The 12,471-nt window shown below is 55.6% G+C and overlaps 2 protein-coding genes across 7 annotated transcripts in view; one reads left to right on the forward strand and one right to left on the reverse strand.

Annotated features, from left to right (window-relative positions):
• The window catches only part of LOC110311066 (maestro heat-like repeat family member 5), a 70,297-nt gene extending 69,092 nt beyond the window's left edge, over positions 1–1,205 (forward strand). Inside the window, exons 27-30 of one of the 2 annotated variants that reach the window (XM_021184292.3) lie at positions 151–273; positions 429–531; positions 676–750; positions 1,006–1,205. In XM_021184292.3, coding sequence (XP_021039951.1) covers positions 151–273; positions 429–531; positions 676–750; positions 1,006–1,106 — 402 coding nt within the window. In that variant the 3' untranslated portion in view covers positions 1,107–1,205. The remainder of the gene's footprint in view (positions 1–150; positions 274–428; positions 532–675; positions 751–1,005) is intronic. The other variant, XM_021184293.3, reaches the window with a different exon arrangement.
• Positions 1,206–3,933: 2,728 nt separating this feature from the next.
• Positions 3,934–12,471, reverse strand: part of Ptp4a3 (protein tyrosine phosphatase 4A3) — a 32,312-nt gene continuing 23,774 nt past the window's right edge. For 3 of the 5 annotated variants that reach the window (XM_021183304.3, XM_021183305.3, XM_021183303.3), the window contains exons 2-6: positions 9,212–10,109; positions 7,341–7,433; positions 5,719–5,849; positions 5,022–5,096; positions 3,934–4,363 (exon numbers count right to left, since the gene is read on the reverse strand). In XM_021183304.3, coding sequence (XP_021038963.1) covers positions 4,246–4,363; positions 5,022–5,096; positions 5,719–5,849; positions 7,341–7,433; positions 9,212–9,316 — 522 coding nt within the window. In that variant the 5' untranslated portion in view covers positions 9,317–10,109 and the 3' untranslated portion in view covers positions 3,934–4,245. Of the gene's footprint in view, positions 4,364–5,021; positions 5,097–5,718; positions 5,850–7,340; positions 7,434–9,211; positions 10,110–10,974; positions 11,380–12,471 lie in introns of those variants that run through there. The other 2 variants (XM_085831349.1, XM_085831350.1) reach the window with 2 other exon arrangements.

Here is a 12,471-nt window from a genome sequence, read left to right on the forward strand (position 1 = left end):
CACTGTGACCCTCGGGTGGGAGCAGCTTCCCAGACACCAGCACAGCAGGCTGATGGGCTGCTTACTGCAGCTGTGGTCTCGGGGAGTGGAAACCCCAGGGCTCAGTCACCCATGGGTAGTGGGTGACCCCTCCTATGGCTGTCTCCGCAGCAGGCCAAGTTCACGTTCTACCGCTGTGCTGTGCTGCTCCGTTGGCAGCCTCGGCACACCCTGTTCTGCACTCTAGCCTGGGAGACCGGCCTCAGTGCCCGCCACTTCCTCTGGACCTTCCTGGTGAGGAACCAGGGTACAGAGTCAGTAGTGGGGGCCTGAGATAAATAGATGCACCCCCCCATGGAATCCCCTTCCCAGGGAAGTGAGGCTGGCAGGGTATAGGTCAACAGTCCCTGAGGCCAATGGCAGTGACAAGAGAGCTCTCCTCTGGCCAGATGACCCGCAGCCAGGAGGAGTTCAGCATCCACCTATCACAAGCCATCAAATGCCTGCACAGCCGTCACCACCACATCAAGACCTGGGCAGCTCTTTTTATAGGTGGGCAGCATGGGCCGACCAGGCTTGAAGCCCTCGTTTCACCCAGACCACCCACCACCCATCACCCACCACGGGGCTGGGAAGGAGGGCCTGGGTCTGAGCAGCCCCACCCAACAGCCATGACTCTCCCTCCATCTTACACAGGGTATACCACCTGCAACCAACCCCAGGCCGTGTCACAGATGATAAATGACAAGGACATCCAGCTGTTATCCTCCAGTAAGTGGCCCACACCTTGGGCCTGTCTCCATCCCTCCCAGCTTCCTGGAGCACGGCCATCTCAGATGGTGGCACAGACAGGGACCCAAACCTCCTGAACAGACCCCACCCGACCAAGGCACTCCATGCTGGTCAATGGATAGAAAGAGCCCTCTGAGCCTCCTACCCAGATGGAACCAGAGTTGGGGGACAGTTGGGGGTGGAGGATTACTCCCAAGCCAGGGTCACCTCTGACTTGTTCTTTCTCCCCTGAAGCTTTTAAAGACCTCAGAAAGAACCCAGAACCCGGCATCTGGGAATACACCACCAGACAGCTCTCATTCTTTCGGAAGGTGTCAGCAAAATCCAAGAAGTGACTGTGAGCCATTCTCCCTACCTTTACCTCCCCCGACCCCCAGAACAGCCCTGTCCAGAGAGCTTGGCTGTATAACATTTTTTTCACTTGAAAGAAAAATCTAGATTCAAAACAAAACGAAAAACAAAAAACAAAACTGTACTAACTGCCAGCTTCCTGCCTGCCACCCTTGAGCCCTCTGCTGTGCCCAAGCCAAGCCCTTAGAAGATGCTGGCAAGACTCCAGGACACAGGCAGTGACAGACAAGGAGAGGCTGGGCGGGGACAACCTGGAAGCTCTGTGGTAGACTCTGCTGATGATAGCTCAGGGGTGGGATCGACTCCACATGACCGGAGCCCAGGCCATAATGTCCACCGCTGAGCGGAGGAGCGGGGCCTGAAAGGAGGGTCTTCCAGAGTCCAGAGGTGAGAGCTCTACATGGGCTGTGGAGCCCGTAGAAGTGACTAGCATCACCGCAGGCCTCTCTATCCAGGGCAGCATCTTCCTCCAGCAGGACCTACCAGCCAGCCCCAGAAAAAGCCCAAGAGTCCAGAAGAGGGTACCTAACTCCCTGAGAGCCCCCTCCCCCGCCCCCTGCCCATCCCTTCTCAGGCAGACCCTCCCCCTCAGCCTCAGTCCCTATTTAAGAAATGGCAGACAGAGCAGGGACGTGGTGGCGCACGCCTTTAATCCCAGCACTTGGGAGGCAGAGGCAGGTGGATTTCCGAGTTCAAGGCCAGCCTGGTCTACAGAGTAAGTTCCAGGACAGCCAATGCTATACAGAGAAACCCTGTCTCGAAAAACCAAAAAAAAAAAAAAATGGAAGAAAGAAAAAAATGGCAGACAGGCCCTGTAGGCCCAGAGCTTAAGAGAATCTCTCATCACAGCCTGTCATTTTCAGAACTCACTAGACTGGCCAGATCTACCAAGGGACGCTCTAGCTAGCCTTCCTACTCTGGGCTCTGTGCCTGCCACCCAAGAGCCTCCACACTACATCCCCTGGGCCTTACGAAGTCTCTGCTAGGTAGACCCTGCATGCCCTCAGTTGGTTGCATCCCCAACACCATCTCTCTCCCAGCCCCTAGACTATTGCTTCTCAGGACAGTGACATTATGCTTAAAACTTGGACAGCAGGAGCTGGTGAGATGGCTCAGTGGTTAGGAACAGTAGCTGCCCCTCTAGAGGTCCTGAGTTTAATTCTCAGCCACCACGTGGTGACTCAAGACCACGTATAAGGAGATGTGATGCCCTCTTCTGGCATGTGGATTTACTTGCAGCAGAGCACTCATACATCAAATAAATAAGTTTTTAAAATTTTAAGGATTTAAAAAATAAAAATAAAAAAAGCTTGGGGCTGGCGAGATGGCTCTTCCGAAAGTCCTGAGTTCAAATCTCAGCAACCACATGGTGGCTCACAACCACCGGTAATGAGATCTGGCGCCCTCTTCTGGTGTGTCTGAAGACAGCAACAGTGTACTTATATATAATAAATAAATCTTTGGGCCGAAGCAAGCAAGGACTGAGAGAGATTGGCTAACCGGAATTAGCAGAGTTGACCAGAGCAAGCAGAGGTCCTAAATTCAATTCCCAACAACCACATGAAGGCTCACAACCATCTGTACAGCTACAATGTACTCACATACATAAAATAAATAAATAAATCTTAAAAAAAAAAAAGCTTGGCAGACTAAAACAAAAACAAAAACAAAAACTTACCCCGGTGCAAATATGCCACCGGGGTAAGTGAGTTTCCAGCCCACACAAGGTCACCATTACTGAGTTTGGCTGCACCTTGTCACTCCCTACTGGGACAGGCAGGAACAGGGATTGCTGGGAGTCTACGTGGGCCCAGATGGTTTCTGGGATCTAGTCCAGAGCTAGGTGGGACTTGAAGAGGGAATGATCCAAGCAGGCAGCAGGTACCAGTGAGAGGCGCCCTGGATCTCTGTTCTGGGCACAGAGGGGACTGGGTCTGCAAAGGCCTGAGGATCACGTCCTAAGTATGTCAGTGCTGTAAGACAGCCAGCACATCCACACTGACATATTGTCACTGTTTAAATATGACTGGCCTGGGGAGTGGCACCATTTGGAGGTCTGACTTTGTTGGAGTAAGTGTGTCACTGTGGGCATGGGCTTTAAGGCCCTCATTCTAGCTCCCTGGAAGTCAGTCTTCCACTAGCAGCCTTCAGATGAAGGTGTAGAGCTCTCAGCTACAGCTGCCCCATGCCTGCCTGAATGCTGCCATGCTCCCACCTTGATGATGGCAGACTGAACCTCTGAACCTGTAAGGCAGCCCCAACTAAATGTTGTCCTTTTAAGAGTTGCCTTGGTCCCGGTGTCTGTTCATAAAACCCTAACTAAGACACACATATAGCCAGCCCTGTCCCTCATGATACCCTTTCCTCAGCTAAGGGAAGAGTCAGCCCACTGCTCAGAACTTATAAGCAGGATGAGGAGGTCCTAGGCAGACCCATGTCACCTAAGGCCATCCACACTCAGATCCACCTGCACCCCACACCTCTGGTTGCATGAAGGTCGGGGGTGGAGGCCACTGAAAGTTCCAAGTGACCCCTACTCTGTCCTGCAGAGGTGGTCAGTCTCACCTCCTAATGTTCCAACCTCCGACTGTCACCAGTCCAAGCTGTGGCTCAGTGCTGATTTTTGTGTCAAGAACTTGTAGAACAAGTCAGGGAGGCAGAGCACGGGATGGCCACCAGAGGGCGCCATGGAGGCACGCCACCGCAGCAGCAGCAGCAGCAGCATCATCAATAGGACAGAAGAGATGGAGACCATGGCCTCCCGGGATCCACACCCCATTCCCCGGCTCTATACGACTCTTCACACACATCCACAGCTCCTGATTTATTGCCTTGAGAGTCCAGAGCACCTGGTAACAAAGGTGCTGGAAAAAGGTTAGGGTGAGGGCCACACTGCTGAGGCATTGGGCCCAGTGGTTTAAAAACTCCCACCTACAATACACAGGCCAGGGGGAAGGCCTGGGCAGTGGGGGGTGGGGGACAGGGGTTGGACAGGACTGGCAGAGGGTCCAGGGACAGCTTCAGAAAGACAGTCGTGGGTACAGATGGGGACAGAGCAGGGACGCACGTAGCCGTTGGACTCCTTAGACACAGATGTAATGAGGTACAGGGCCAGGGCCTGAGCTACATGACGCAGCATCTGGTCTTGTGCGTGTGTGGGTCTTTGAACCTCAGTCTCTGCTTAGGCCGGTACTTCTCCAGGTAGGTGAGCTGCTTGCTGTTGATGGCCCCACGGCGCTTCCTGCAGACAAGGACAGACAGAGAGACATAAAGCCTGGCCTGGACACCTTGCCTGCCCTGGGTAGCTCCAGACCCTGGAGGGCTAGGAGTGCCTTATCTGTGTGGCCTTGAGTGGACAGTCCCACAGGAGGTAGGCTAAGCTGGCACTCTGGGAGAAAGCAGGGGAGCCTGGGTTTCATGAAGGCTGGGGAGTGCATCTCACCCTAGCCATCCAGCACAAGAGAACTGTGAGTGTATACCAGTCTGCATAGCCCAGGCTCCCCTACGGACACCTGCAGGCTAGTAGGCGATACTACTACAGCCATACCGGGCCTGCCCCAGGAAGACAAGAGATGGCTGTGCCTATTTCAGGCAGCAGAGAGGTGCCTACACATGAACATGTCACACACGCGCACGCACACACATATGCCACAGGCAATGGGTACAGCATCAGCTGAACTGTCCTTGCCCAGAAGATCAGGAAGATGGGGGTCTACCAGGAAGGCCACCATACCACGAGGAGGTACCAGCCTGAGGGCATCCAGGGAGGGATAGAGAGAGGGGGGACTTTGCAGGAATGGCTACCGAAGTGAGAAGTGAGGGGCGAGGAAAGGCCGTGGGGACAGCCTAAGACCCGCCACAGATTCGCTAAGTGCCACGCCCACCCACTGGCTACTCACTGTCGGATGAACTGGATGGCGTCCTCGTACTTCATCCCACTCTCGATGAGGGCAAGAGCCACGAGCACTGGGGCCCTGCAGGAACAAGCAGAGCTGAGGCTACCTGAGACCCCGCACCCCTTCTCATCCCCTGCCTCATACCACCTGACAATGATACAGGGCATGGAGGGCATGACTGGACCCCCCCCCCAATTCCCTCAGCTGCCCTTGGAGGGTTCAGACTCCAGACAGCCCAACTATCTGCTCTAGTCTGATCCCTCCTATTCAACCAGAGGGGACGCAGACAACCTCTCTATGCCTAAGCACCTAGAAAAAGAACTATGAGCATACTGAATGAGTACACACACACACACACACACACACACCACAGGCCTCCTGCAATAGGGGTGTCAGCAAATGCTCTCCTGCCTGGCTCACTTCCATCTAGTGTGGGCAGCTGTGACTCTCTCAAGCAGGAGTCAAGCCTGGATGACCAGGATGTCTTTGCGGCAGCTCTTTTCCTGCATGAGGTGCAGTGACTGGATCAGAGCAGGAAGCCCTCCCTGCCAGGCTGTGAAAGAAAGACCTTGCCCAGGGACCCCGGGTGTCTTGGGTAGAGCGGATGTGGCCCACATCCAAATGCACAAAGCCATGAAGTTAGACCACAGGGGCACAAGCGGAGCCTCCGACAGCAACATGAGCCCCACCTGTCACTCACCTTCCCAGGCCCGCCACACAGTGCACAGCTACGCAGCTGCCCGGGTCATTGTAGAACTTGGCCTTCAGCAGGCTCAGCCAGTCCTCTACCACTTTGCCAGGAGGGGGCGCCCCATCATCAAAGGGCCAGTCCTGCAGAGGAAGAGGCCTGAGGACCTGCCCTAAGGGATGTTAGCTTCCCTTCCCCTGTCCCTTAGTTCCAGGTGGGTAGTGGAGGCTAGCCCATACGGAGAAGGCTCCAGCTCAGGGTATGCTGGGAAATGGTGTGGGGAAGATGGAGAAGGAATCCATCTTGAACCTATTGGTACCAATGGGTGAACCAACATGGGGTCCTCAGGTGCTAAATGATAGAGAAAGTTCTCGGGGTCTCTGCCTCCAAACAGCACAGCTCTGGGAGGCCACCACCAGTTTAAGCATCTGTCCTGAGTCTAACCCAAGTCCCTCTTGTGACAGAGGAAGGAGGTCCGCTGGGGCAACCTTGCACTAAGAGATGCTGATATATACCTTCATCTCATGTTCACATTCCCCTAAACAACCACGTTATGGGAGGCCCGTGAAGCTCCGAGTGGCCTACAGGATCTCACAGGAAGGGGTCAGCAGGATTCCTCCCAGGCCTGAGAGAGCCCAAGTTCTTCCTCTACAAACTGCCAGGCAGTGGATATAGGGCCCCGTTTGACACAGTGTCCTCACAGTGGAGTAAACTAGAGTCACTACTGTGCTGAGGACTGGGCACCAGGGCCTCTGCACAGTCAGCCAGGATCTGCTGCTCGAGAGGCCTGGCTCATCCAGGTTCTGCATTGAGAAGATAGGCCTTGTCCCAGGGAACTGTAACAGGCCAGGCTAGAGGTGGCCCCTGTGGCTGTCTCTCCTCTGACCCTCCACGCACTAGGCCCAGCTCCATAAAGTTGCTCCTCCTCCCCTTAGCCGAGCCCCCAGGGTAAGGAAGCCAGGGAAACAGCAGCTAGGATCCCTACCCACGGCCTCTGCACAGGGTCTCCAGGGACGCAATGCTGCCAGGAGACAGGCTCCCACATGGCAGGCGATGAGAGGCTCAAGAGAGGCCCCCTGGGAGCCATAGGGGAGCCAGGCAGGCACAGGCTGAGCCCCAACCTCATCTGTGCAACAGGGTCTCCATGGGCTGTCAGGGTCTCCAGGGCTATCAGGGCTCAAGCCTCAACCCACAGTGCCAAATACACCCAGCAGGTGAGAGAAATCACCACCATTAGGGGAATGGCACTCCCCAGGCAAGCTTTCCTGTCTCTTTGCTGGGGTCTAAGAGAATGTCTGACTCCAAGCCTCAATTGCTCCAAAAAGGAACCACACAGAGGTTACAGGGCTACATGCTGCAATAGGCTTGGAGCACCTGGTAGGACCCACAGGCCCCAGCGCAGATAAGCCAAGGGCTTAGAATAGCCAATAGCACCAAGGGTGTGTCACCTCACCTCAGGGCTAGTCAGGGAAGATGGGTACAGGGCTAATGACTTTCTCACAGTCATCTGTCCCCCACACCAGCACAGGCACAGATAGAGAGCTCAGGATGGATCGGGTGGCAGGAGAGGCCCAAATCTACTGCCCAGACCTTGCTTAGGGCAGCCACAGGGCCCAGAACCACATGTCCCTCACCACAACAGTGATGCCATCCTTCTCCAGGGGGGTCTTGTCATAGGTCACTTCACACACGCGCACCACGGTAGTAGCCCCGTACTTCTTCAGGTCCTAGGGCAGAAAGAAAGAGATGGGGGGTCGGGGGACAGTTCAGAACCCAGGACGGCCTCCAGCCCAGGCCTCTACCTGTGCTGAGTCCCCACAGACCTACCCTCTAGAATTCCTAAACAGAGCTGTGTCCCCTCAAGCTGCTTTCTGAGACAAGCAGATTTCATAAATCAACAGGTGGGCTTGGATGCTTAGCGACTAACAGGGTAGCCTGGTGGTGCTTCGGGGTCACCTGTCCCTGTCCCACCTGTGCCACACACAGCTCAGCCGCTGTGATTCAAGCCCCTCCTGTCCCTCTCACCCCTGCAGCACCTAGGACAAAGGGTCTTGACTGCAAAGCCTGGGTCTCCAGATAAAGCACTAGGTCCCCGGCAGGGTAGCCCAGGCCTCAGATAGACCCCTTCCTGAGCTTCATGGGTGGGTCCCACAGAGTCCCTTCCGAGTGTCCAGCAAGCAGACCACAGGAGTTGGAACCCCAGCGCCAGCTGGGTGGCACCGCTCAAATACCACGGGGGAAGCCCCGTTCCTCCAGAGAAAAGTTCACTCAGCTCACAGCCAATGTGGAGTATTTATACCCACAGCCACAAGCAGGACTGGCCCCCACCTACCTGCCCCCAGTGGATATTTTGGGAGTGGTGAGGGATGATGGTCTGGCTGGCCATGTGATAGGAACAACAGACACAGCAAGGCCAAGACCCAACTATTTTGAGAGTGCAAGAAAAAAACAAAACAAAAAAATCAAAAACCAAAAAAAAGAGGGAGGGTCCACCTCAGAGACCATGGGATGCCTCAGAGTCCATCAAGGAGAAAGCCAGCTCAGGCCTCAGGCCCAACTCTGCTCATACCCTGAACCCTAATCATGCTTGTCATGTGGTCCCTGACCCTGGTGATACAGTGAGCCTTGACTTTGATTGCGAAACCCTCATTCTGGTCACACACCGAGCGAGCCCCTGTCCTGGTCACTCGTGGTAGTTTGTTTTTGTTTGTTTTGGTTTTTGTCTTGTTTTGTTTTCCTAGCCCTTCGTCAGCCTCTACTGTCACAAAGGTTCTCAACTGAGAGTCGGCAGTCTTCTCTGGCATAGCACCCAGCTATGTGTCCAGGGCCCAGGTTCTCTGACTTCGGGTGTCCATTGTCTTCCTCTATGCGGTCATCCCTGTCTTGATACCCATGAGCCCATGGGGCTTTGCTCGTGCCACAGAGAAAAGGACTAAGAATGTAAAGCCACAAAAGTCCATTCCACCAATGGCTCAGCATCCAGCTGCAGCCTCTGCAAGCAGCTCCAGATCTGCAGTAAGGAGCCCTGCCCAGGGTCCCCAGTGAGGCCATGCTGACAGCACCCCCCCCCAGCTATATTCCCCCACCCAGGCTCAGAAAAAATTACCTGGTCACATCTAGGGGTGAAGTGAGGGTGGCCACAGACCACAAACATTTGTGGACTCTCCACACGTCACCTCCACAGACTGTCACTCTCTGTTCCCTAAAGCTTCCTAACACCTAAGCTTGTGGGCTGGCCTAGCCACAGGGTAGCTCTCTCAGTCCTTCTTCCAATCTGCCTGTCTCAGAGCCATTTCCCCGTCAACCCCTCCCTCCTCAGCCTCTTTATTTGCTCTGTCTCTGCAGAGGCTAAGGTCACCCAGGGTCTGGACAACCACAGCCTAGACAATGTCCATTCCCCCTAAGCACGGATGCTGACAGCCCTCCAGGAAAGCCATCTGATCGTGAGCACCCATCGCACCCTGAGCTGTGCAGGACACCCACCCGGCCCTGAAGGCCCACTCACCTCGATGAACGTGCTCAGGGTAGCATTGCTGGGGTTGTGGGTGATGAGGAAGCGCATGTGTCGGTAGCTCACCTCCACAGGGGCAGGCCGGTTCATGCGGGCCATGCCTCCTCCGGGGACCCAGAGGGGACTAGCCAGCAAGGGCTGCACGGGGGGTCCCCCAGCCCCCCACACCAAGTCCAGTGAGATCCCCGTGCTTGTCCACAAAGAAAAGACTTCTTAAAACCTCGCCCCTACACCCCGCACAAATATTGTGCAAATACTTGGGAGAGGGAGAGGAAGCTGCCTCGTGGCGGATAATTCCAAAAAAACCCAATTCTAAAAAAGAAAAGAAACAAACACACCCCTCCCCCACCCCGCAGCAAGATGGGCAGCTCCAAAGTCCTGTCCCTCAGAGTGGAGAAGTTACAAGGAGTCAAAATAAAAATAACAACAACGAAAAAAACTAAGCAGAGAGAACTTCGGGTTGGTGACTCCGGCCGCAGAGCAGTGTCCTCTATGGGGCCGTCGCTGGAGACACCCTCTCTGCATGGGTGGACGGAGGAGTGTCCCCTTTGGTCAGAGTTGGGCCCCAGCAGTCAGGACCAAAGGGAAAATGAACTTGAACTCAACCAAACTCTGGCGGCCCTGGGCCGTGGTGGGCAGGCAGCCTCTGATCCGGTCTGTCACGTTACCCCATCAGGGAACGGCAAGTCCTGAAGAGGGGCAGCGGGCTCAGGCAGCAGTGCTGGCCTCCGGCCTGGCAGCAGAGGCCATTGGGAGGCAAGGGCAATGGTGAGGGCCAGAGGTACACAGGCCTCCTCAGCGGCAGCACCCACGGTGTTGGGAACGGCAGTAGTCAGAGCTGCCCTCCTGGGGCTTCTCCATCAATCCCACCCTGGTCTTCAGAAGGCACAATCTATAGGAGGGGAGAAAGAAATGGGAGGTCCTCAGATTCTCCATGTGAAACCCAGAAGAACAGACAGACAGCTCCTGCCTGGGCTACCCCAGGCCCCTGTGGTGACAAGAGAGCCATATATAGCCACCGAGATAGAGTGAAGAGGGTATCAGGGCTCACCCCAGGAGCATGTGAACCCCACAAGCAGAGTACACCTACAGCAGCAGAAGCCAGGTCCCCCATCTCACAGCCCATAAGGGCAGTGGTCCTTCTCTTGGGACTGCTAGCCACAGCACAATATTAAGCTCGGATCGTTCTGCAAGGGCAGGTCTCAGGGACAGTGGGTACTGCCAGAGGGACAAGGGGCTGAGTGGCCTCAATTGCCGCCCCTCGGGCTTTCTGAAATCTCTACCCACAGCCACAACTTACAGGGACTTGTCAGGCACTAGAGGTAAACAAGACGTTCTGCCTTGCAAGAGACCACAGGCCAAGGGGCCAGCTGCCAGGCTCATGCCAAGGAGGTGACAGCACAGGTGGCCAGGAAGGGAGTCACACTGTTGACAGGACCCAGGGGAAGGGCACTACTGGAGGACATCGACCTCGACCCGTTGACTCCACCTTATCCTCTGCAAGGACCCCAAAGAACAGCTAACTCCCTGCCACCTCCAGGACGGCCTGGGAGACCTCGGGCATGTCACTGTCCTCTCTGGACCTGGTTCCCACCTACACGATGAAGGTTGAAAAAGAGGGCACCATAGTCCCTTGGGCTATGATCCAGTAGTTAATAGAGCCTGAGCCCCTGGACTCAGCCCATCCCCCACCCAGCATTCATCTTTCTGGAAGGAAGGCCCCTCCTGGATCGCATCTGGAAGAGATCTGCCCGTACCTCTTACCTCTCTGCCTTGGCCCCAGCTCTCCCTTCTCCAGCTGCCCACCAAGCAAACCAGGCTCTTGGAGCCTCAGCCCAGCATAAGACCCTGGTCTCTGGCCCCAAGCTTCGGGCACAGGCCCCACCGTCCAAGGCTCGGCTGTACTGGATAGCGCAGAATCCTCCCTTGCTACCTTCTACACCTGAGAACAGCTCAGCACTCCACTCCAAGTCAGTGCCATGGCTCACAGCTAGTCCCTGCCACCATTCTGAAAGGGCTAAGATAGAGGGGCACCTTGGAGGAGGGCAGAAAGGAGTCCTGTGCCTGCTTGAGCAGGCCAGGTTCTCAACGCCCTGTGCATGCGGAGCCACGACTAGCCCGCTGTAAGCAAGGAGAGGCTTCTCTCATGCTATGACACAAACACCCGGGCCCTACTGAGATGAACATCCCATGTGTGCACACTGCAATGCCCTTGTGTGTGCAGGAGAAAAGAAGAGAAGGCCCCAGGGAGTCAGAGAACACTGGCAGGCTCCTGTAGAGCTAACCGCACCTACCAGCTACTTGCAGGGGTTGGGGCTGGGTTGTAAGATTCTAGGGGCAACAGAAGCCACATCTGAGAAAAGGAAGCCTGGACCACCTATCATGCTCCCCCCAGGCCTGACGGGATGGAGCCAGGGGTCCAGATGTATAGGTGGCACCAGGCTGAACTGCATCTTATAATACATGCACAGTTCACTGCAGTCTGGGCCACACCCCTAAGTGTAGGCAAAGAGGGGCATGCCCACAGCATGCCTGAGTCTACCCAGACTCAACCACATGGTGGCTGTCCTCCAAAAAAGGAGCCCCTCTGTCAACACATCACTCCCCTCACCCCCTCTGGAGACAGTGTTTCTCTGTCCCTGTCTTGCCTCCTAGACCGCACTTTGTAGACCAGGCTGACCTCAGACTCACAGAGATCCACCTGGCTGGGCCTTCCGAGTGCTACAACTAAAGGCATCTGCCACCACACCCAGCTGGACACATCACTTCTATGGGGTTGAGAAGCCCGGAGAACAAGGGGGCGGGGGTGTCCTGCCTCTACTGCATTCTAACAGGCCTGACCCAAGGCTTGTGGGCCCACCGGCTACCTACACCCCTATCCCAGCAGCTCTAGGTGTGAACAGAAGCTGAGCTCACCTTGCCTCAACAGGCACTCAGTCAAGCCACCACACCCTCCCCACCCCTCGTGCTTAAGGACCCTACTATGACCTGGGCCCTTCTCTATCCCCGCCCAGCCTCCTCTAGCAGTATCTTAAGCCCTCAGCTGCTCCCAGAACCGGCATGTTTTTCAAGACCCATTTTTGTCCCTGTTTGCCAGAGGAGGACATGGGACAGAGGGGCGTGGAAGGACCATCTCTGGACCCTGGCCAGCCCCGGCCGTCCAGACACCCAGGTTTTCTCAACATCGAGTCTAGTAATCGGAAACACTTGAACCCCAGGGGGAAAAAAGACACAGAGGTAATCAGAAGCCACAC

The sequence above is a fragment of the Mus caroli genome, unplaced genomic scaffold (genome assembly GCF_978045245.1).
Source record: "Mus caroli unplaced genomic scaffold, Mus_caroli_1 scaffold_16, whole genome shotgun sequence".
Classification (NCBI taxonomy): Eukaryota; Metazoa; Chordata; class Mammalia; order Rodentia; family Muridae; genus Mus; species Mus caroli.